General features: G+C 39.2%; 3 protein-coding genes across 8 annotated transcripts in view; 1 reads left to right on the top strand and 2 right to left on the bottom strand.

Moving 5' to 3' along the window:
- Nucleotides 1-1329: 1329 nt before the first annotated feature.
- The window catches only part of rols (rolling pebbles), a 59537-nt gene continuing 37235 nt past the window's right edge, over nt 1330-23631 (top strand). For 3 of the 6 annotated variants that reach the window (XM_036814934.3, XM_036814933.3, XM_036814931.3), the window contains exon 1: nt 1330-2257. In XM_036814934.3, coding sequence (XP_036670829.3) covers nt 1330-2257 — 928 coding nt within the window. Of the gene's footprint in view, nt 2258-7469; nt 7697-8281; nt 8811-23631 lie in introns of those variants that run through there. The other 3 variants (XM_036814938.3, XM_065864739.2, XM_070996157.1) reach the window with 2 other exon arrangements.
- LOC108014669 (uncharacterized) lies at nt 20150-20969 on the bottom strand. Its single transcript, XM_070996594.1, has 2 exons — nt 20905-20969; nt 20150-20843 (listed from the first exon to the last, which is right to left on the bottom strand). Exon 2 carries the CDS (start codon nt 20804-20806, stop codon nt 20420-20422), a length of 387 nt encoding a protein of 128 aa, XP_070852695.1. The 5' UTR covers nt 20807-20843; nt 20905-20969; the 3' UTR covers nt 20150-20419.
- Nucleotides 21377-23575, bottom strand: LOC108014631 (trichohyalin). The gene is made up of 2 exons (XM_017080793.4): nt 22812-23575; nt 21377-22432 (listed from the first exon to the last, which is right to left on the bottom strand). Exons 1-2 carry the CDS (start codon nt 23451-23453, stop codon nt 21377-21379), a joined length of 1698 nt encoding a protein of 565 aa, XP_016936282.4. The 5' UTR covers nt 23454-23575.

Raw genomic sequence — 23631 nt, 5'->3', positions numbered from 1 at the left:
GTGCACTTTCCTTATCAACTTATTATATTTCCCTTAAAATATATATAGATAAGTAGATATTTTGGTGAAAATGTTACTTTCGAAAATATGTTTTGAGGCTATCAATAAAAGTGGATATTATATTTAATAAATTCAAATTAAACTTGGTCAAGTACTTAATATGCTTTTACCATTTTTGAGATACTCATTTCGATTGTACATATTTGTAATCTATTAAAATCCTTAAAATATATTATAAATGACATTATCTGTACTTCAAATATGAGTTCATATTATGCAATTCCTACTGTCTTCTGAGTTCCTTGCTCCGAAGAAGAAGCAGCTGAAGACGTCAGCAGAATCGCTGCAGGGGGCACCCTCACACTTGAGCACAAACACAAAAAGATAGACAGATACGCACGCGCACCAAATGTGAGCGAGATGCGCATGTGGCCATAAAACCGAGGGGAAGTTGTTGTCTATCGCTCGGGGGACACTTCCGTCTCCAGATCTGTGTACTCCGTAGTGCCCTGCATGTCTGCAGTTGCCGTGTACCCCATTTCCCATTTCCCAGCTCCCTCTGCCTCCCCTCACATGTGGGAACTGCTGGGGCTGGAGATTGATGTTGGGACAGTTCCACGTCCTCCTGTTAGCCGGGCATTAAGTGGCATTAAAGTTGTCCGGGCTTATCGCTCACAAGCACAAGCTCGCACCTCAAGATGCACCTACACTGGAAAAGATATGTACCAACAACGAAATTGTTCTCCATTCTTAAAAAATATATAGTTATCCGATCCATAATTCATATTCGTATTTATGTATTTATGTTATTATATCCATGTATTCCGTCTAGTTTTATTATTTTATCAGTTTTATATTATCCATTTTGGATTGCAACACTAAGAAAAGTTTTTCTCTGTGTCATTATCTGATCTCAACTCATTTCCGCTGGAAATCCATATATTCGAGTGCGCCTTTATGGAGGATCGTTAAAGTCAAGACATTCCCAAAACTACATATGTCAAATTATGTTTAATGTGGGGCATTAGCCAGGTACAGTAGTGATGTTTGGGGAAGCCACTGTACTGATAATTGGGGAGGGTCCCAAAGAATGCATTATAGTAAATTTTATTGCTTAAAGCCGTACCATTATATTTTTTCATTTAGTGGAATATTTATTGTCACCTTTGAACTTTTAGACTTTATAGCTTAGAGTGATTCCTAAAACTATACAATAATAATTTTAATCAATTAAAAATATTTTAAATATGTTTTAAATATTTACTGAAAATTATTTTTATCAAAGATATAATTAATAATATTAATTAACAACTTAAAATATTTTTCAGAATGCCCACGCTGCCTCAAATTGCGCTCCCGATGGACGGCGATCAGACGGAGCTGCAGACGCCCCCGCTGCCGATAAACCCGCCACCCAAGGTGATGGCCAATGGAATCGTCTATGGATTCCGCACCCGTCACCTGTCATGCATCGAGGAGAACGACTCGGACTCGCTGCACGGATCGTCCATTCCACACGCCTACGATATGATGCAGCAGGCGGACGAGACCTTTCAGAAGCTGAATGCCAATGAGGAGCAGGATGAGTCGGGTAGTGAGGAGGAGGGAATGGAGAATCTGAACGACACCATCGCCATGATCGATGAGTCGCGTCTTCTGGAGGCCGATTACCTGGACGAACTGGTGGCTGAGGAGCAGTTGCAGGAGCAGGATGAAGAGGAGGAGTCGTCAGATCTCGTGGACTCGGGAAATGTGGAGGAGGACTTTTGGCAGCCGAGCTTTAATCGCAACGATATCATGATGACGTCGGTTTATGGGGCTCTTAATAGTTCCCTGACTAGTGAGGTGTCTTCGAACTCTGCTCTGCCGGGATATTCCGAGTGTGCCACGCCAAGAAAGGAGGCGGAACCCGTTTATGCTACGCCGGAAAAGCGTAGGGCCAGTAATCGGAGCTTCGATTCCACCTGTGCCTCCTTGACTAGTTCCTTGTACGGAGGATCTATGAACTCCTCGCTGGACCTCAAGTACTCCTCTTTGGGCGGTGGAGATTCGGCCAGCGGGGGAATCAGTGGAACCAGCACTTTGAGGGGAACTTCAGTGCCCCCAATGGATATATCCATGATGTCTAGCGATGGAGTGAGTGCCATCGACTGGGGATCGGCCAGTGTCAGCTGTGTTTTGGACTCCGGCGAGGGAAATCCCGCCGAGGAACTAACCGAGGAAATGGCCGCCAAGTGTTTGAGTGCCGCAGAAAGTGGTAAGTACCGATGAAATAAAAAATATCTTACATATACCTGTTCCTTAACTAGGGAACTGATTTCTAAAAACCCCAAGACATCATTTGATTCTACACTTGATTTTTTAATCGCCAAGATTGTTAACCCCTTTTTTGCTAGGCCTTAAAAAAAACCGTTAAATCAAGTGCCATGACCTGTAGACCCAAAACTACTTCATTAACTGCAAATTGTAAACAAAACTTGATTTTTATATTGATCACATCGGCGATTTCTCTGGTGATTTCTTCTGGCTGGGAAGGTAATCCATCAATGCAGCAGGGCATTAAACTCATTTACAATCCTTCATTACCGGACATGCAAACAGGCGCACCGTTTTAATGACCCACTCGCAGCGGACCCATTTCGCTCTGCTCGCCATTAGAAAGGCAGCCCGCGAGGCGGCGGCTGACCCCCAGCACTTCCACATCCACCTTCCCTCAAAGTCCCCAAATCCGCCAGGTCCCCTAGATCCCCAATCTCCAACTGCAACATCATCAGCAGTATCCTCCGCCGAAAAACTAACAAACTTCCAATGGCCGTGGGGAGGTTTATAAACACTCGAACAAAAGAGGTTGCAAGATATAGATCGTAAAACTGTTATATATCACGTTTTATATATATTATTATAATTGAACTGAAAGTTGAATTTGAACTTATTTGGTTTAATGTTTATTTTGTTTTAACAAGATAAATAAATGTGAACAGTATATCGGTTAAAAATTATGAGAAATATATAGCGAGCTTACCAAAGTTGGAATAATTTTATTATCAGTAAGGGCATACCTTTAGTTTTCGAGTTCTTTTGAAATTTGAACAAAAAGAGCATATTAATATATATGATATATTTTTGTATCGGGGTTCTTAAAGAAAGAAATATTTAAAAAACATGAATGGTTTGAAAACTAAGATTGCACACTCTTAAAAAGGAGAGTCCTTCGTGTGTACATTTTTTTTAGTGTATACAATTCGATTGGCAATAGAGTAAACAAAGCCAGTGAAAGCCAAACAAGTGGCCAGACTTTGCCCATTTCACACAGATGTTTAACAAGCCGGCCCGGGTCATAAATCATCCAAATGGATATATATTCACCGCGTTTATCCACCTCCCAATTGGTTAGCATATGACCGAGCTAGCGATCGAGTAGATCCTCGGGGTGAAAACTCGCTGACATTGACAGTTTCTAATAAGAAAATTGGCCAAGATTTATGCTCGTGCTGTTGACTTCCATTTTAATTTAAAACTAATCAATAAACTGGCACAGCCAACCGGGTGGCGAGAGCAACAAAAGTGTTCAACAAATTGCCAAATGATGTTGCAAAGTGCAATGTCACAGTAATTTACGTGCCACTCCAATGGCAAAATGCTCAACGGCCACAAAGCTGATGAGAATTTATGCTAAGGGTTAAGTGTCAGCCTCGTCAATATTTGCATAGTGGGTGGTTTCGCTGACTGGCGTCATTAAAATGTGTTCAACCATTTTCGGCATGAGATCATACTTCTCTAGTTAGGCTCATACTAAAAATTCATTTAACGTTAATTTTTACAGTCGTATCAAGACGGCAACCTTAATTTGAGCTTATTTTTAATACATTTTTAGTAGGTAGTAAATATTCATGGTGTTCCTGATTGTTACTTTAATCAACAAGTTGTTTATTTAGTCATAAGAATCATTTAAATTAAAGAGATTCGACCAAATATAATTTCTGTTAAGAGACAAGACTTGCAATTCCTTTAAAAATCATCTAAGAGATTTCAACAGTTCATTGAAAATAAAGAGATTTTAAAAGATTTCAAATAAATTTTAAGATTTTCCATTTTAACCCCATTGTGCTGCATTTTCGCGACTCAGGCTGTGTTGTGCGTGTGTTTGTGCGGAAAAGTGAAAAGTCATGAATCATATACATCATGATCACACCAGAGCGAACCACACCACACGACCATGGCGAACTAGGATGGATGGTGATGATGATGAAGCTGCAGCGGCCGGGGCATCGGATATGCGAATGGTTGGGCCATAAAGTTACATGGCTTATCGCTGGAAAACTTTTAAAAAACACTTGAGATTGTGCCGAGAACGAGCGCGGTGGCCGAGGCAAAGCTAAGAGCGCTCCAAAGACGCGTCTACGAACAGGTATAGCTCTTCTACAGAAGAGCCTAAGCACACACCGCCAAGAGAAAGATCCACAGAGGCGAAGAAAGGGGGCTTCGAGGATGGAGGAGCTGTTGGTGGCTTGTATCTACAAATAGACCCGGACTGACGGCCGCAAGACAAAGTCAAACAAAAGACCCAAACGGTAGTTGCCATGAATGGACAACAGACTCGAAACCGGCTGGGAAGTACAGTAGTCAATCCATTGGTTGTAATACTATGTAGGTGGAGAAAATTGAGAGGTTACTGTGGCATTAAAAAAATAAGTTGTTACCTTCGCATATAAATTTGCTGAGTTTATATTTCTAAATGTATTAGTAGTATTAGTATAAGTGTTTTTATTTATAATCAAAGAAAATCCTTTAACGTTATAATAGTTATTTATATTATACAAAGGAAAGTTCTTTGTAGAGAAGTTCAACTGTATCTGCATCTGACGGATACGGGGCGCAGACTCCAACTGAAACTCCATCCCGAACGCAGTCGCAAATGCAACTTTGTTGCCCGTGGGCTCAGCATGGACTCCTCGGACGGCCAACTATTTATTGGAATGGATCTCGGGACTCCGACCCAGTCGCAGATTCAGATAGGAGCCCCATAAAATTACCGCGCACGCACCGGCGAATGCGAATGCATTTTGTGTGTTCGATAAATCGCCAGTCGGCGATTCCCACAATCGACGTTGCACTTGAATTTGAATCCGCAATTGCTCTCTCAATATTTATGAGTTGAACCCTGTAGTTAGTTCCTTAGGCTGCGATAATGAAATTGCTGCCAGCAAGGGATTCCTGGGACTTAAAGTCTGAAAGATAATGGGAGCATACTTACCAAGTAATTTATTTGTGGTAATTGAGGAATTGTAGCTGGGAATTTTAGAAAAATGAAAGACTTTTGAAAACCCCTATCTTTTACTATACGAAAATAATCTCTGCCCTAATTTTAATACACAAATACTATGTCCAATCATTTATATATTTCTTTCGTGTTGTAATCTAATCTCTTACAATATGTATGACATTCTTATCTTATAAATGCTTGCAATTAAACGTCGTTCTTAGATTTTTGCCTAGCACAGATTTCCTCAAACAAAATAAAGGAAAACTTGAACCAGATGGCTCAACTTCTAATTCTACCTCGTCCCGCTCCCCTTATCGGTGCCCATTAATCAAGATTGTGTCAAAGGTATTAGCTCATTTGGGGGCTCAACACAAAATCAACTCAGGGTCTATGGGGATTGGTCCCAACATTGGAACATTTGGGCGACTACAAACTATTACTGTTGTCAACTGCAAGCGGTAACATTTTATTACGTGAGCCCCGTGCTCTTTTTCTTTTCCCTCGTAATGACTAGATTAATTCTAATGTAATTGAAACGGTACCCGGCTTTCGCTTATCGAAGTGTTTGTGGCTTGGGCAACCGCAGAGTGATTGGTAATGGGCTGGAAAGCTACCAGAATTGGTGGTAACGAAGCTGATATTGCTGATGAAGTTTGGAGCGTTGCAACAATATTAATGAATAGGGGCACGGCTATTGGGTTCTCGAAGACAGCGACACACCGGTTATGCACACGTTCATATTTACAATACAAAACATATTCTTTTATATTTAGGAATTTTGTTATATTTAAAACAAAATGTTTTGCAGTTTTTAAATCGTAGTTTAGCCAAATCCTGGCGTACAGCTGAAAGACCGATTGTTTTGAGAAGCTTAAAGTTCATGTTCACGATCTTCATCACATTGTGATTAATGTATATATTGTCCAATTTGTTACTACACAAAAATTTCCATGATTGAATGCAAATAAAATGGTAATAAAATAAAAAGCTCAACGAGGTATTACACTTCTCATTCAAATCTTCTATAGCATAATTCCTGCCAAAACACTGATCACGTAACTGTGAAACACTTGAACAGGAACTGTGTATTGTGAATTCTTACTTTATACTGAATGCAATTTAAAAATGTATTCTTTTGTATTATTTGTTAATGAGCCCATAACAGGTGAATAAAAAACTATTCATAGCGGCACAAACACATTTCGAAGGCCCTCGACAACTTCTTTCAGTTTTAAATTCCGTTTATACATTCTCTAGACCTTTTTAAGTACTTACGGTATGTGTGAGCGATGACTCTATTGAAAAGCAATTTCCTCAAATCTCGGACACCAATCAGCGGAACAACATCCTGGCACATTCCCTCAAAAAAAGTGTCTCCCTTATCTGAAAGAAAACTCCTACAGCGGGGAAAGTATCTTGTGGGTTAATGAGGCACCAGAGGCACGTACGCTTGCGTCATCGGGTAGCTGAAAATAAAGAAGGTTCTAAACCGAAAGTGGGGAAGAGAACACACTAGGCCCTTACCCTGGCTTTTATGTTTGCTATTTCGGACTGACACCGCGATAAGCGGCAATTGCTGCAGTCAGCACCTCAATCAGTCAAAACGCATGAAGAACAAATACAAAATCCACAAGTTGTATATATTGTGCTTAGGTGTAGCGACTAAAAGATACCTTGTATACCTACAAAAGAAGTTTGCTAAGTAAAACCTTTGGGTTTCTAAATCCTTTACGGGTTTAAGTGCTCAAATGGGTAGGATTAAATTGTACTATTAATATAAGCCCACATACCAAAATTGGTAGCTGTAGCTCTTCAGGTCTCTGAGATCCATGGGGTCTTACAAAAGATGTACTTACTTACTCCTATAAGGAGACTTGCATTATAAGTAACACACCCCATCCCACCAAAAGTAATGGGTATACAAAAATAAATACAAATTCAACGACAACGAAGCGTGAATGAATTTCCTCGGCGCAAATTGAAAAAAGAGTGATAGTGATAGTGGAACTGATAAGCGGCGAGCGCCGTGCTGAGATCGCGTATCGCTGGGAAAGAGAGGGCGGTACGGGAAAACCGGTATGTGTGGAGAGTTGCGGAGAGTTGTGCTCTCAGCTGGCTCAGAGTGGAGACTACTTGCGCGACTCGACGACTCTTCTCTCCGGTTCTCCGGCACTTTTCTGGCTTTTTGCGCTCAGTTTCGAAACGCACTTCAAAGCTCGCGCAAGCGTACCGCATGTGAATCGGAAGAAAGCGCCTCCGATCGGGAAATCTTTACGACTCGCAATCGATCAACCGGCATTTTCTCATTCGCCACTCTGGATACGGTTTCAAATCGCAAAACGTGACAAGTTCCCTGGAAAATGGGCGAAAATCGATAAATTAAGCCAAGCTCCCATGTGACGTATGCGTAATGTGACCACAGTGCGAATAAATGTAATTTATTATATTTACCTGAGTTTAAATACGACTTTGTGTGTGTGTGTCATTGTCTAGGAATTTTGTTTGGTCTGAAAAATGTGCAAAGGTTTTTAATGTTTACATGGCGAAATTCTAAGTGTTCCAGTTGACTCACAGGTTAAGACAACAGCAGATTAGATAACCATTTAAAAACCTTCAATCGAGGTAATGGGATTTACACAAGTTTCGCCATTGTATGCAAAAGTTTAGGATGTGCTAGATTAAAGAAAGTTATTTATTTTTAGAAATTGTATTGCTAAACCATGATATTTCATTTTTAGATTTATTAGACATGTACAACTTTGACAAAATGTATAATGTTCCCACAGTTTACAAAATTGGTCCTCTTGGAATATTTAACTTTCTTTAAAAACATTGATAGAATATGTTACCGATTTATTTTAAAGTTTAAAATAAAATAGAGAAGAAAAATAAAAATAATAAATAAATTTTGTAATCATTAAATTCATTTAATTACTTATGAATCAGTAAAACTCTTTGCACAAAAAATTCAGATAACAATAAAGTGTGAAAAAAATTAAAATAATACATTTAAACAAGTGTTGCTTTTTTTGGTAAAGCATCCCTCAGATGATGTATTTCGAAAACGAATTTAACGAAAAAGCATAAAGGAAAAATCCACAAAAGTACGTGCTGCCAAAAGTGGCAAAAGAAGGGCAGAACAAGCGAGGAATTGGCCCAAGAAGTTGGACAAAGTCGACTTGAAAGGATTCGCAGCTGGAACTACATCCATCCAGCTACAGATTCAGATACAGATACATATACCAGTGCCCACCAAGATACGGATACATACATGAGGCAGGCAACGAACCACAAAAGATACATGCCATGTTCCCACTAACCAACCGCTCTTCGAGTGGCAATCGCACCAACAACTTCAATACGAACAACAACAACACTCAGACCACGAGCTTTATAATCGGCGGTACCGGCAATATTAACAACAACAACAACAGCCAGATCGGTGGCACAAGCAACGCTAAGGATAAAGGAAATTTTGAAAATAATTGGAGCTGCAATAAAACAACCGGTCGTCGATCTGGAAGTGGAAATAGCTGCAGTTTTTTAGGTAAATTTTAATTAAGGCAATTAAAATTGCCGTTAATTTAAGGTTTCCCTTATTTGGGGATCGTTAAAAAAGTTATTGCAATGTGGAACTTAATATTTGGTGGACCCTCTTTATAAGGATTTTTAATTATTGATAACGAAGAAAATATTATTATTAAAAAATGGAATCCTTTTAAAAACAATTAAATATATGTTAACATTTTTCAAGACACAGAACATTTTTAAACAACAAACATTACGTAGTTCTTTTGCATGGGCTAACGAAATGTATAACATTCAATACTATTATAATCAAAACCTTTCCCAAGTATCTTCCCTTGAAATAATGCTCCATTAGTAAGACTCTGCCAATTGCCCTTAAAACTTTTTCGTACAATCTCGATTAAGTCGGCTTCTTTGATCACTTGAGGTTTATCTTATGACCATCTCATCTCTTTCATTGGAATGACTGCAATTTCACAAATCGCATTTACCTTTTTCCGTATTGTCGCTTTAATGTCGCCAACTTTTAAAGGGTTCCCTTTTTAGCAGCAATTTACAATGCAAATTGCATTAATTGCAATTTTCTGTTCAAATTGAGTTTGCTTTTGTTGTTGCTGTTGCTGTTGCGGCATTGTTGTTGTCTTTACATTAAAATGCAAATACTTTGCACTAATTTACATGTCGCGCCGACGATTGCAGTGGAAAATGTATGTAGACCCCCGCCCGTCCGTCCTTCCTTCCTTTCTTCCACCATAAAATCTCCCGAAGAGACAATGGAAGTCTTTTGTGATGATCACACACGAATCGGTTGCTTTGGTATCTGTGTGTGAGTCTGGTGGAGGGGGTGGATGTGTAAGTGTGAGCTTGAACCATATGAAATGCCATAAAAATTCCAGAGTCCGCCCGGTCCTTCCTCTTCATTGTCTTACACGGTATAAGCGAAATACCTTTGTGAACTCATTTCAATTAAATTTTTATTAACAATTTTTATTATTTTAATAAGTATTATTTGAATTGCCTTGGTTACTTAAAAATGTATATGGATATTATGGAGGATTACACCAATAATTTTTTTTAATCATGTTTAAATTTATGTGAATAACTTATGTAACTTATGTTTGCCATTATCATTGTATCTTAGCTGAAATTGAAGTAAATTAAATTCAATTTTACATTTAAGTGTAAATTAAAAGGTATCTTTGTTTCGAAAACCTCATCTCGTTCCTACTTGTTCTGCTTCTTATGTTGCGCTTGCGCAATCCCAAAAAGCTTCTTCACATTTTCTGCGCTCTTTTCATTGCGCATGCGCAAATACAAACTTGTACACATGTGGAAAAGGAGGGGGTGGAACAGAGGTTTTGGGGATGTCGGCACATGCGCTTTGTTTGTCTGTTGTTGCACTGAGAAAAATAATATTTATTTTGTCTTATAGATAGATTTGCAAGATAATTATATCATATTAATGTAACTATGTATTTTGGTACCAAAAAATGTTACCTTTTGGTGGGTGATATTAGGTTCTTAATTCTTAAATTTGTATATCTTATAAAAAATCTATTAAAAATTTCTTCCGTGTACTGGGTCACTTCTACTGTGTGTCTGTGTGTTGGCAAGAATTCCCAGAAATATTTTACTTTGAAATTTGTTAACAAGCAGACAACAAGAACAACTACAACAACAACAGAAGCGATTCGAATACATAGGGAACACTGTGTTTTTGTTTGTTGTTTGGCCTGGGCCATGAAGTGTATCAAGTGTTTGCTGGGTTAGCTTCTTTTCTTTTTCTCCAGCTTTGTTCTCTGCCAGAGACTTCAAGTTGAAGGTTAAAGTTGATCCGGACTGAGCTGAAGCCTTTCGATTGAATTAGAAAGAGTTCTGTTGTTTGAGTGGATTTCTCAGAGGTTTGCCGGTCAGGACTTTGTTTGAGCCTTAGAAATTGAATGGATAAAAGTGTTCTTCAATTTGACAGCAATTTTGGCAGTTTTCAAGGATTTCAAACTCTAAGGAATGCCAAGAGGATATGAGATTCAATATCAATATATATTCATTATTACAGAGGTCTTTACAAAATTAATAAAACGGTATTAACCGGAAACTAAACTAAGACTAAACTCATATATTATTTGTTGACTACTAAAGATATGAAAGCCGCAAGGAATGTGAAGATCATTTAAAATTGTAACTCGGATAAGTCCGGCTTTGCACACTTTAGACCCGATAAAATGATTTATAAAGTCAGTAGAACCCGTTCAGAAACGCTCATGAGCCACTCTTCATAGAGCATGGCTAACCAATAGCTCATTCGATCTGGTAACCAGCCTTCAAAGCCAGCACCATCGAATCCGATGCCATTTCGAATCTCGACGCGTGTGGGGCACCAGACTCCGCAAATCGCTTCCAATTCCACTTACAGTGCCAGACGATCCATCGAAGCACTCGGGTGCATAGTTTTAATTGCAAATTGCAAAACTGACCAGTCATAACAAGTCTAATTAAGGCGATGTCTGTGCGGCCGAACAAATATCTTGCATATTTTTAGATCCACCAGCTGGGCATTTGCATTCGCAGACGGCAGTATTCAATGCCAGATGTACACTGAAGGAATTATAGGATTGATTGGAATCTTCCTATTATAATCTATAGATTACTTCCGCCTTTTACCATTAGTAAAACATATTTTCAAAATTATTCCATTTAACCTTAACATTTTATTAAAACATTTTTATTTCTAACAACATCTTCCATTCCAAATCGATTGTATGTTTTTTCCAAGTGCAATCCATTCAAATTAGAAGGGAGATCGGCGAGGAAGATGAAGAACAGCGAGCTGTGAGTGGCAATGAGTTAATTTGCTGCCAAAACACACCCTCGGGCCTCATTAGCCTGCACTCCGAGTGAGATTTATAGACGAGCTGCCGGGGAATTAGTTGGAAATGCAAAAACCCTGAGGGTCAAGCACATGGGCGTAGGGCGGAGGGCGGGGGCTGGCTACAAAAGGGGGCGGAACAGCAGCCGCTCTGCGGGTTGCCCGGCTAAATGAGCGCCTAAAGTGTTGGCCAAGCTCGCCAAGATTGCATTATAGCCACATGGCAGCGCCGATGAGCATGAATAATGAGCAGCGGGGCCAGCAAAAAATGGCAAACTTAGTTCAAGTATTAGGACCATTAACATAAAAGAAACATTTTGCCCGTCGTATTTTATAAACGGTGCTAAGCAGTTTTCCTTTTCCAATTTGGAGTACTTAAAGGGCTTAACTTTGGTAACGCCCTTTTTAATTGGTTTTTAAAAAGGTGACAGCTTTATGTTACAAGAATATTTACATGTACTAGGTTAAAAAGCCTTTGTCTTGGAACTCAGTTCCACTTAAAATTCAAAACCAAATAAGGTTTAGAAAATATTTTATGCATTGTAACTGGTTTTAATTTGAAAAAGTATTCCCACTAATCTTTGAAAATTTGGAGTCATGATCCTTTTTTTATTGATTAGAAAAGTTATCTACTCTTAAAGAAAATTAATTTTAAAATTTGTGTAAATATTTTTTTGATAGTTTGATCTAGTTTCTTAAATTAAAAACCAAACTTTTGTACTATCGTATTCTGCCACAAATTTATTTCACCCAACAGTGGTCTCATTTTCTTAAATTCTATACAACTTTTGTAATTGATAAGTCGAAAAAAAAAGATTATTACTCACCATGTGCAGTGAAACGAGTTGGCTGCTCCCTAACAAAATAAACATGTCCGCAGCTGGGGGGAAAAATGACTTTCCATTTGTTTTTGCATTTGCTGTGACATTTTGAGTTATTTGACACTTTGCAGGCGCATATCATCTTTCCCCTTCGGTCTTTCTTCTTGCATTTTATTAACTCATTATTTTGAAATCAACTTGGCCCGGCAGGCAAAACGTGTTGCAGAAGTTTCTGCATGAAGTTGCTGCTGGCGGTGGTGTTGCAAGTGCAACTGGCACAACTTGCACAACTTTTCTCCTCTTGTTGTTGATTAAGTACTCCGGCACTCTTTCACCCATTAGCGAGCGAATATTATTCATTAAAATGTTATACGAACTGTTGGCTACCGCAATTGGGCACAAGAAGAAGTCATGCCGCTCTTAATTGAGGCAATCAATAATTGTGGGCATATCTTCCATCGGAGGAGTCTCTTACTTTTTTTTCTGTTCCCAAGGAAACCGCATTTCGGTTGATCTCCATCACACAAACCATACATAACAATCAACTTCACACCTTCGAAAACAAAATTAACAAATTCATAAAAATTCAGTAGTTTTGCGCCGCTTTTCGCATAAAAACTTGGCATAAAACTTTAAACAAAACCAATTTTGAATGGCCCGCTTATTCAGATTTAAGGTTAAGACTCTGAAACTTTTATCATAAATGCTTAAAAATCATTCAATAAAAACACAAAACCAATTAATTATTTTCCCATTTAACTGCGGTTGCTGTTTGGCTGTTATTTTTTGTAGATTGCAAAATCGAAGGAACAACAAAAAACGCCACTGCCTTTTACTGCGTAACATTTTGTTGTAGTGAGGCGGCCAAAACACAGAGATAAAAAAGATACAGCTAAAAACTATTCACATCTCATCTATACTGGGTACAGTAAAAATATGTTTTGGAATACTTCTGTGAAAAAATCGTAATTCCACAAAAACTTTGTATATCAATTTTAAAATATTCTGTTACCAGATCAATTTCAATTTTTTTAAAGTCTTATCTTTATCTTAAAGTTATAACACATCTTCAAAATGTATTTTTTTTAGTACTTTAAAGTATTGCTAATAATACTGTAATATGATACACTGGTTTATTAAATTAGAAATTTTCCAATTCTTTAATTTTTTTTTTAAATTTTAATTTGTATACTATAGTTGGTTTCCACTGTACTCGTAGAGTATCCGCTTGGAATTGTGGCGATCGCAGTGAAGTTGTAGGCGTGAGTAGTTTGCCGATGTCTCTGGGTCTGTCGGTATCTTTTTCAGATGTTTCGAAAAGAGACGTGAACAAGTAGCCGAGGACATGGCCATCGAATTCAAATGGAGTGGCAAACAAGAAGTAGCGAAGAGATACAAAATTGTATATCTCGTGGCGATCTGTTCAATGGATTTGCAATTACATTCATGAAATTTAATTGGCGATGGGAAAAAACCTTGAATGGCTTAAGCATATGGGGACAATGTGTTCAAAAGGAGTGTGTTGTTGATTTATGGATAATAATTCCAACTCATTGAGGAGTTTCAATGGGATCGCCGTTTATTTCCTCGATGGTGGGTAGGCCGCCTTGGCCTCATGTCTAGTATACCTATACCTAATATCTGATTTTTGCATCTAGCACATCGCCCTATCAGACCTTGCGATCTCCATTAATGTTAGCCCATCTTCCCCATTAAAAACTCTCGCAACGAATAGTCGCCAAAAGTCACGTTTTCTTCGAAGCCTCCCCTGCATAAAAGTTAAGATCAACATGCGATAGATCTCGTCTGAAAAGAAACCAAAGTGCAAAGAGACGTGCAAAAAGCGCTTAGCTAACATTTGTTGACTTTTGTTTACAAATGCAAATTTACCTATAATATTTGCACTACAAACCCAAGCCATCTATTTCCATGCCCAGTTCAGTATAAACTATTTCTTTTTTCGTTTTATTATTTCGAGCGCCGCGACAATTTGCCAAGCAAACTTTTTGCGTTCAGATAGCGGCAAAACAATTGTTTATTTAGACCCGAGTGAGCCAACGACAACAACCAGCAAAGCCAATTACCGTTTTTAATTATTTGTAAATATTGAAAAGTTCGACCGACTTTTCGCTTGGCGCCCGCTCAGGAAAAAAAGCAAAAAAACCCTCGAAAACCTTATCGATTTGGCAACAGGTGCGCCCCTCAGCGGGCAAGGTGCGAACCACAACAAGGCGTAACCTTTCCACTTATATAATATATATGTTTACAATGTTCATATATATGTCACCACAATATCTAATCTCAAAGGTCTTCAAACTTCGCGTGCCAAATTCCATTGGAATGAGAAATGGGAAGCGTACCATTCTATATTTCTAAGAAAATTGGACAACTTTTAAAGCAAAAACAAACTGCTTCAAAAATATTTCCAAAATCGATATAATTTTATACCATATTTAAGAATTTTCCTTTAACGACAAAATAATACAATACAATCAAGTTTATTTTTATTAGGTATATTTTAAACCTTAATAATTGTTGTTTCTTATTATACCCGTTACTCGTAGAGTAAAAGGGTATACTAGATTCGTCGGAAAGTATGTAACAGGCAGAAGGAAGCGTTTCCGACCCCACAAAGTATATATATTCTTGATCAGGATCACTAGCCGAGTCGATCTAGCCATGTCCGTCTGTCCGTCTGTCCGTCTGTCCGTCTGTCTGTCCGTCCGGATGAACGCTGAGATCTCGGAAACTATGGGAGCTAGGCTATTGAGATTTGGCGTGCAGATTCCTGAGCTTCTTACGCAGCGCAAGTTTGTTTCGGCACAGTGCCACGCCCACTCTAACGCCCACAAACCGCCCAAAACTGTGGCTCCTACAGTTTTGATGCTAGAATAAAAATTTTAACTGAAATGTATTGTTCTCATCAATACCTATCGATTGACCCAAAAAAAAGTTTGCCACGCCCACTTTAACGCCCACAAACCGCGAAAACCTGTGACGCCCACAATTTTCATGCTAGATAAAAAATTTTAACTAAAATGTATTGGTCTCGTCGATACCTATCGATTGATCCAAAAAAAAATTTGCCACGCCCACTCTAACGCCCATAACGCTTAAATCTGTATACCGCCGGTAGGTGGCGCATTTTAATCTCGCTTTGCTGCTTGCATATCTCCATATAGCTGAGTAACGGGTATCTGATAGTCGAGGTACTCGACTATAGCGTTCTTCCTTGTTTTTTTTTGTTTTTGAATAAAATCCAAAGTCTCTGCATAAAATAAAACCTTATCTCTTGGATCATCCAGCTTGTCACAAAACAAATAAATATTTCGTTTGCAAAATTTGAACACGCGTTCACAAAAAATCAATAAATTTGAAGTGCACTCATGTGATAAGTACATTTTTTTTCCGCATTTATACATAAGCTTGCTGCTGTCATAATATCTGACATTGTTTTTGGGTTATTTTGAGCTTAACTCCTTGGCTGACTAATTTTTTGGCAAATGAATAAGGGATTTGAGTGTTGTCATTTATTCACTTATGGTTTCCGCTTTACGAAAAAGCCTTAACTTCGTTTTTACAAAGTGGGCGTGTCGCATTGCGGTAATTTATGAAGTGTTTTTTCTCACTCTGTTTAATTGCCGCTCAGATGATTTAGTGCCTTTACTTTCTGCCTTTCCTCTTGTTGTCTTTTCTTATGACTTTCACCTCGCCAAAGTGAAATTACGGCCTAATGACTAAACATTTCATTTAATTAGAAGATTCATCGCGCAGATGAAACCGAAACAATTATAAAAGGGCGGAACAAGAAAAGTTTCTTGAACTCTGTGAATGTGTAATCTTTAATCTTAACTCATTACAAAAATTTGGCAATCAGGTAAATTGATCTGACACCTGAGACCTCAAAGAGGATTAAGGCAGTTTAATTTTGATTTTGATGGATGTGAAATTTCTTTATTATACCAAACATTTTTTGAATTTTTAGCTTTACAAAAAGCTTGTTTCGTAAAGAAACCTCTGCCGTTATTTTGACATTTTAGGACGTATGTTGTGGAACCCTTTTCGGGGTCCTCTGACTCACCTGGAACCTGCAACGTTGCAACATTTCGAATTAATTTATCAACATTTACCGCTACAGTGTCAACGCCACAAGAAAGAGACTGAGAGAAGTTTGCAACATTAAAAGCCCATAAATTCGTTGGACAACTGGCCTGGCTTTGGACCCATACCCATCCGACTTCCAAGAAGCTGGCCACTTGATATAGCCAAACGTTTCTGAATATACCCACAATTTCTGGCGAGGAAAACCTCGGTGCCGAGACCAAAGTTTGATTTATGCGTTGCGATGCTCAATGGGCGATACGGGGCCCGGCCAAGGAAGTAAAGTAACCGCAGTCAAATTTCCAGGCCCAAACGGCACGACTACCAAATGCGCTCGCCGGTTGCCTGGCGGTTAAATGCAGCCAACATAAATTATAGGCCATGGCTAAGTAGGAAAAACTGTTTGGCCCAGCAAGGCACAGTGGAAAGGTGGAAAAAACTAGAGATAACACAGGCTCCAACCCAGAATATTCTTCGTTTTAACGAGTCACAAACATTGAAATTCTTCTTAGCCATTCATCTGAAAATATGTGTTAAGTGGGTCAAAACATTTTCAGATTAATATCTCCTCTTTTGATTTAGATAGTTTTGTTTGACATTTTGAAAAATAAATCATTCCTATTTCAAATGACATTTTATTAAGTTCTGATCAAGATAGGCATTGCAGCTGTTATATGATATGTGGATATCAAATTATAAAATATGTTCTACTATACACTAAGGTTGAATTTTCAAAACTTATTGTTTCGTTTGGGTTCTGCTTTGTAAATATGCTTTATATATATAACTTTATATTAAAGATATAATTGAACTTCAAATTTCTTTAGCTTTTTCCGATATTTTATGCAACTTATACCACCGTATCTCGCATTTCCCAGCAGCTTTTCTGGCCCCAACTACTTTCATAATGTTGGCAAACATTTAACGAAAGTCCATAAACACAATACATGTGCCCAGGAACTTCACCGGTCGTATAATGCAAAATTTCCCTCCACTGCGGATGTTGGGGCTCTTGAGTTCGCCAGTCCCATTCCCGATCCCATCCGATCCGATCCAGAGACGGAGTCGTCGGATACATGTTGCCGCCGTCAATGTTTCGCCTTTGTCTCGTAAATTGTAACATTTTTATTATAAAACCAAGCAGCACGGCTGCTGATTTCTCACACAATGCGCGCGATTTATTTTGTATGCATTGCGAGGTTGAAATTGATTAATTACAAAGCGGAAGAGTTGCCGATCCAATCCAACTGGGCTAAGACCAACACTTTGTTACGATTATTGTTCATTGGTTCATTTTTCAAGCTTAATTTTCTGTATTATTTCAATTTTGTTTTTATTACAACAAGCACAAATCATGGATTGTGGGCTTCGTGATTTGCTGTGGCCACGATTCTTTAATTGCTGTTCTATTTATTGTCGCTCTGAAGGTTTCTGCATTATCTAAATGACACTGACACCACTGACACTTGGAAAATTTGTGGTGCAAATGTGTGAATCAATAAAAATGTTTAATTGCTTTGAACACTTATTTTTATGGCTGTAACAGACACAACCACCAAGAACCCCAGAAAAGATTCCAATTATAAATATTTAGAGTCATAAAATTCCACTAATAATATTGTAATAAAATGGTACTATTTGGAAAACTTATTTGTATTACCAAAGTATCATTGAAATTTAATATCAGCTTTGAATAAAATTAATAAAAAGGCAGCTTGGGGTAACAAAAGTCCTTCATCTTAAGAATCACATGTTCTTTATGGAATTTTTATCTTTGTAAGCCCATATAATTACAAGATGTGGCGCCTTTTAAAGTCTGGCGCCTTTTAAATTACCCACGGAATGCAAAACGACAAACTAAAACCTCAAGTGACAATGGGGGGCAGTAATGTCAGTCGTACTTACACTTAATTGCTGTCAAGTGTTTTGCAAAACCCTAAATTGGCATCTCATCTGTAAGATAGAAGGGTGGTGGAGGTGGGGTATTATGGGGTTATCCAGTAAAATGTCAAAACAATTAATTCCAATCGACTCGCGCTAGATACAAATTTGTTTTTCTGTCGCTCTGCGATGCCGCAAGAAGTTGAGACATAAGACTTTTGATGTCACATGTGTGTTTGCTTTTAATGATTCTGTGTGCTACTTAAATTTCACGGAATTCTCGTTGTTTTCTGTAGCCACTGTTTTAATGAGCTATTAAAATGTTTGGGGAATTTTGTAGGACATGTGTAAGAGCAAATTGCCGTGTAAGAAAACCAGAAAAAAGAGGATTTGTTTTATGGTTGATGCTTCCCCGTACTGGACATATAATGAGATCAGTTCTATTTTTATATTTCTGTAATCCCATAGATAAAAGCTAAAGTACCTTTCTATGACATAACTAATTTTGTGTATTTTTTCTTTACAGGTAAGTTTTGATGTTTACAATCGCTCTGCTTTGATTAACACATCTGTAAGTAAATATACTCAAGCAAAATATAGAGGTAAAACGATTAGATCATTTGCAAAACAATGGGTAATACATTTTTAAGGTACTTAAAATCACAAGTGTGATGTCCACTTGAAGAGAATTAAACGAAACCAGGCTTGACAAATAATCTCAATTTATTAAGTTGTAAAACCTTTTTAAAACCGCTCGACACACTCCATTAGACGGACATCAGTTGCCAAATCATTTAACATAATTAGCCGGCAAACACGATATGATCTCATAACCAGTTTTCTTGGCTGGCAAATCCTTCGGTTAATTGGCAAACTGAGCGAAGAACAAAGAAGCTCCTACCTGTGTCAGTCTAAATTCATAATTCAAACATCAATTCCGAGAAGCGAGTGTGGACACAATATTTCATAAATGTCTGGCGACTGAAAGCCGAAGCTCCCCTCAAATCCCACTTCCTTTTGGCTGAAGTTTCGTTTTTGTTTCGGCTTTATTTGCAATCAAACACAAAGTGCACAAGGCATGGAAGAAGCCACATTAACCTTCAAGTCACTGGGTTCGTTGGTAGGTATTACTTTTTTGACAATTTTCTGAAATGTATTTTTCGTTTCGTTGCGCAAATAAAAAAGACTACAACGACTGACAACAGCGACAACGACTCGAGTTTGTATCTAAAATCAACAAGTTCACGACGACATCGCAAGCACAGCCAAAACAGAGAAGATAAAAAACTTTTAAGCGTCGGGCAAATACAGAAAGATACCTAAACACCAAAAAAAAAACCACCAGCACCAATACAAATGCCTTCCATTCATTGCCAGACCTTTGCTTAGAAGGTAAATAGAACTCCAAACATAAAGTAATACTGAACCTCTGAAAACCCATTTGAGTGACAACTCAAAACAGATAATTCACTGGCCTACTCAATTCTTTTTGGGGGTGGCAATAATCAAATCTTTAGGGAGGTAAATTTCCAATGTAAAATTTGGGATTTCCTCAGAAAATTAATTGAAACTTGCTTTCCAAAATGAATACAAAAAATATTCCATTTGCATATCAGTAGGTTTCCGTTATAAACTTAAATGGTATATGGCTATCCAGTGCTATCAAAAATAAACAATAAGAACAATAGGTACTCTTAACAGTTTTTAATACCACTCCTGTGTGCCCGCAGATAAGCCGATGAAAATATGTAAAAAGTAGATTTTATAAAGTTCTCCAAAAATATTTTTGATACATTCTTTCATCTTGGTAGACACGACATATTCTTTTACTTCAGTTCTTTTTTTGCAAAGGCCAGTTGGATTCCAGAAAACAATTCTCTCGAACAACTGCTGATGGTACTTTTAGTCACCCAAGTTAGGAACAAATATGGTCTTGCTGCTCAGCTTGTTACAACCCTTTTATATCAATCCCCTGGCCTTAACGTCCTTAAAGATGGCCACCTCTCGACGCTTGAGATCTATTTTTGTCCTGGCCAGTTGTGTTCCAACGCGAACGAGTCTCTCGGCCATCTGCTGATGGCGCAGGTTTAGAAAGTTCCTTACGGCATTCATGGATTGGAACTCCAGCTCGGTAATTTCTTCCCTCTCCACCTCCTCGTCCAGGTCGTTGATACGACGCAGCAGTTGATTCAGTTTCTTCTGGATGACTTCGCGATTGGATTTCAACCTGGTCTCCTCCTGTTTTATTTGCTCCAAGCACTCGATATCGGCGGGTTCAACGAGTTTCCTCAGTTCGTCGATGTTCAAAGTAAGAACTCCAGAACTGCGCACAAAATTTGGTTCCATTTTACTTCTGATACTCTACTGCTACTAGTAATTTAGTCTGTTGAAAAAAGTTACAGATATTATTTATTTTAAATATTTTCGGTATTCTCTAGAGCGACCTTCTCCTGTTACGTGTTCTACAAAACTGAAATGTTCAGATAATAAAAGTTGAGAAACTGAAATGTCAGAGCCTGTTGCCTACTTAGCATTTTTCACCAACTGAATCAATTCTTGAAAGTATCTTTTTGGGAAATTAAAACCCAAAGAAAAAACTCACCAGTGAGTAATGGCATTGGAAATCGATCGCCAACGAATTGAATTTCGCACCTTTAATTGCAATTCAATACAGTTGATGAGCACTCTCCAGTTGTAATGGATATCATTCGAATACTTTGCCTTCGAGTTACGGCCCACAAAGTTAACCACAATTCATGTCAAGTTAGGGGTTTTATATTCAACCATTTTGTTTTGAGGTTTCTTTGGGTGGTTTTTGATTATTCAGGGTTTAAAACAAATATAAAGGCTTAACTTTATCATAGAACTTTTATTTGCTTCAATGATATTATCTAATCGTACCTTAGTTACTATTTCTTATGAAGTTTTTGGATTCTTTTTACCCTCGCCTTCCTGCAACACCAAATCTTCAATTTTCTTAAGGTTTTCCTGGATTTTCTGCCTTAGCAGCTTTTCCTCCTTACTAAGCTCATTGGCATTGGGTTCCTGATCCTTCAAAGATTTTTCCTTGCCCTCCGCTTGGCTATCTCCCTGGGTTCTCCGGCCCATGGGCAATCGGGTGATCATATGTCGAGGTATTCGTATCTCAGCTCCTATGCGATTATCGTTTTTGTACTGGCCAACAGCCCTGATGAATGGTTTTAGTGGACATCCCTTGGCTTTGGCCTCGTCCATCAGCTGGCGGGCATAGTCGAAGAAGAAGGCATCCTCGCGCAGCTCTTCCAACTGCGCCTCCCGGTTGTAGTTGGTACCTGGTCGGGTCTCCTCCTCGATGCGTTTCTTCACCTGATCATCGAGTTCTCGGCGAAGTTCCCTGATGCGTTCGAGGTGTTCCTGCCTTTGTTGTTTCATAAACTTGACATTGGTGAGATCGTTTTGGAGACGCAGCTTCTCTGCCTCCTTGCGATCCTCTGCAGCTTTTTGTCTCATCCTCCTGGCCAGTTCCTCCTCCTCTCGCTGGGCAGCCAAACGGGCATTGTTGGCCTGCTCTCGGGATTCCCTTCTTTTGGCCTGCTCGGCACTGTGGACTTTTCGCATCTCCTCCAACTGCCGCTTGTGACGCTCCTCATCCTCCCGAGCACTGTAATGCAGGCGAGGAGCCAGTTCCTTGGCCAGCTTCTCATTCCTTCGGATGCGCTGCTCTACTCGCTGCTTGGCCCTGTCCCGTTTGAGCTGCTCCAGATGGCCCTTGGCCTTGTTGTGGATATCGCACTGAACCTGCTCTATCTCCTCGAGCATCAAGAGGCGCTTCTGGCGTTGATCGGACATGACCAAGGAGGCCAGGGCCTCCTCCTTTTTCAGGCGCTGCCTGGAGGCCTGCAGCTCTTTTTCCTTGTCCTGCTGCTCCTTCAGCATGCGCTGGTTTCGCTCCCGCTCCTGGAGAGCTTCCTCCAGCTCCTTGGCTTTGGTGGCCTGAAAATATAAGACGAATTAAATAAACTAATTTTTAAATATCTCTTTAGATCATAATATCAATGAGGTGTACGGGAAATCTAGAAACAAAAACCATACTGGTTTAAATTAAAACATGGTTACAAAACATATTCCAAATCTCTGAACATAATAAATACCATTTCATATCAAAATATAGAAAACAAAATAAACCAATTAAAAATGTACATTATAACCATTTACACCAACCATTTAAACATATTTAAATTTATATGTACATATATTGTAGACCCTAAAATCAGAACTTCAAAACATAGGGCTAGATGATATTACCCTTTTATTTTAAAGCAAAAAGTGTGCTATATGATGGATGGCTATAGTATATTTTTAAAAAACCAACCTGTCGTTCCCTTTCCCTCTCCGCAATTAATTGCAGCAGCTCTTTTTTGTGCTCGGCCAGCTGCTGGCACTGCTCCCTGTGACGCAGTTGGGCCTCTTCGAAGCCACGAAGCACCTGCTCCTGGAAGATCTTCCTGTCCAGCTCCTCCTGCCGCCGGGTTGCCTTGGCGAATTCCGCTTGGACCTCCCGCTGGGCATTAATGCTTCGCATGACTTCACTTTGGAGACGGGCGCACTGTAGTTCCCGCGGACCAGGACGCAGTTGCTCCAGGAGTTTCTGGGCTGCCTCGATTCGCTCTCTTCTGGTTTTCTGGTGCTCCAGCCGCGAGGCCTTGGCCTCCTCCTCCGCCAGCCGCTTGGCCTCCAGATGCTCATCCTGCAGCTGCTTGAGTTCCCGGGCGCACTCCTCCTCCCGCGAGATGCACAGATTCCGACCGGCAAATTTACGGAGCAGCTCCTCGCCTCCAATGCGAAGTTTCTCATCCGCCTCGTTCCGCAGCTGCTGCTGATGCAGTTGCTCCTGTTTGGCCGCCTGAGTGGCATTTGCCCGGATGCGTTGGAATCGGCTGCTTGATAGGACCACTGGGGGTTTCTCTCGGAAAACGGGCTCTCGTCTCTCCTGTGGAAGCCAGCAATACTGCATTATTCCGAGATTACTTATTGACTGGATGTTTGTTAAAGTTTTGTCTTTGGGAGTTATGGTGTTTCCATGGATGTTGGTTTTGTTTGGTAGCCAGGGTAAAGTCTTAAGGTAACCTTGGAGCTTCCAGAACCTAGGTTATAAAAAGCATATTTTGCGATTTCGCTTTTTAAAACAGCTA

Source organism: Drosophila suzukii, chromosome 3 (genome assembly GCF_043229965.1).
Source record: "Drosophila suzukii chromosome 3, CBGP_Dsuzu_IsoJpt1.0, whole genome shotgun sequence".
Lineage (NCBI taxonomy): Eukaryota > Metazoa > Arthropoda > Insecta > Diptera > Drosophilidae > Drosophila > Drosophila suzukii.
Note: the sequence above shows the minus strand (reverse complement) of the source record. Positions and strands in the feature narration are given on the sequence as shown.

Coding starts and splice junctions, on each gene's coding strand:
- LOC108014669 (XM_070996594.1), bottom strand. CDS start 20,806: ATGGAACCAAATTTTGTGCGCAGTTCTGGAGTTCTTACTTTGAACATC.
- LOC108014631 (XM_017080793.4), bottom strand. CDS start 23,453: ATGCAGTATTGCTGGCTTCCACAGGAGAGACGAGAGCCCGTTTTCCGA. Junction 22,433..22,811: donor AGAGGGAAAGGGAACGACAG/GTTGGTTTTTTA, acceptor TTATATTTTCAG/GCCACCAAAGCCAAGGAGCT.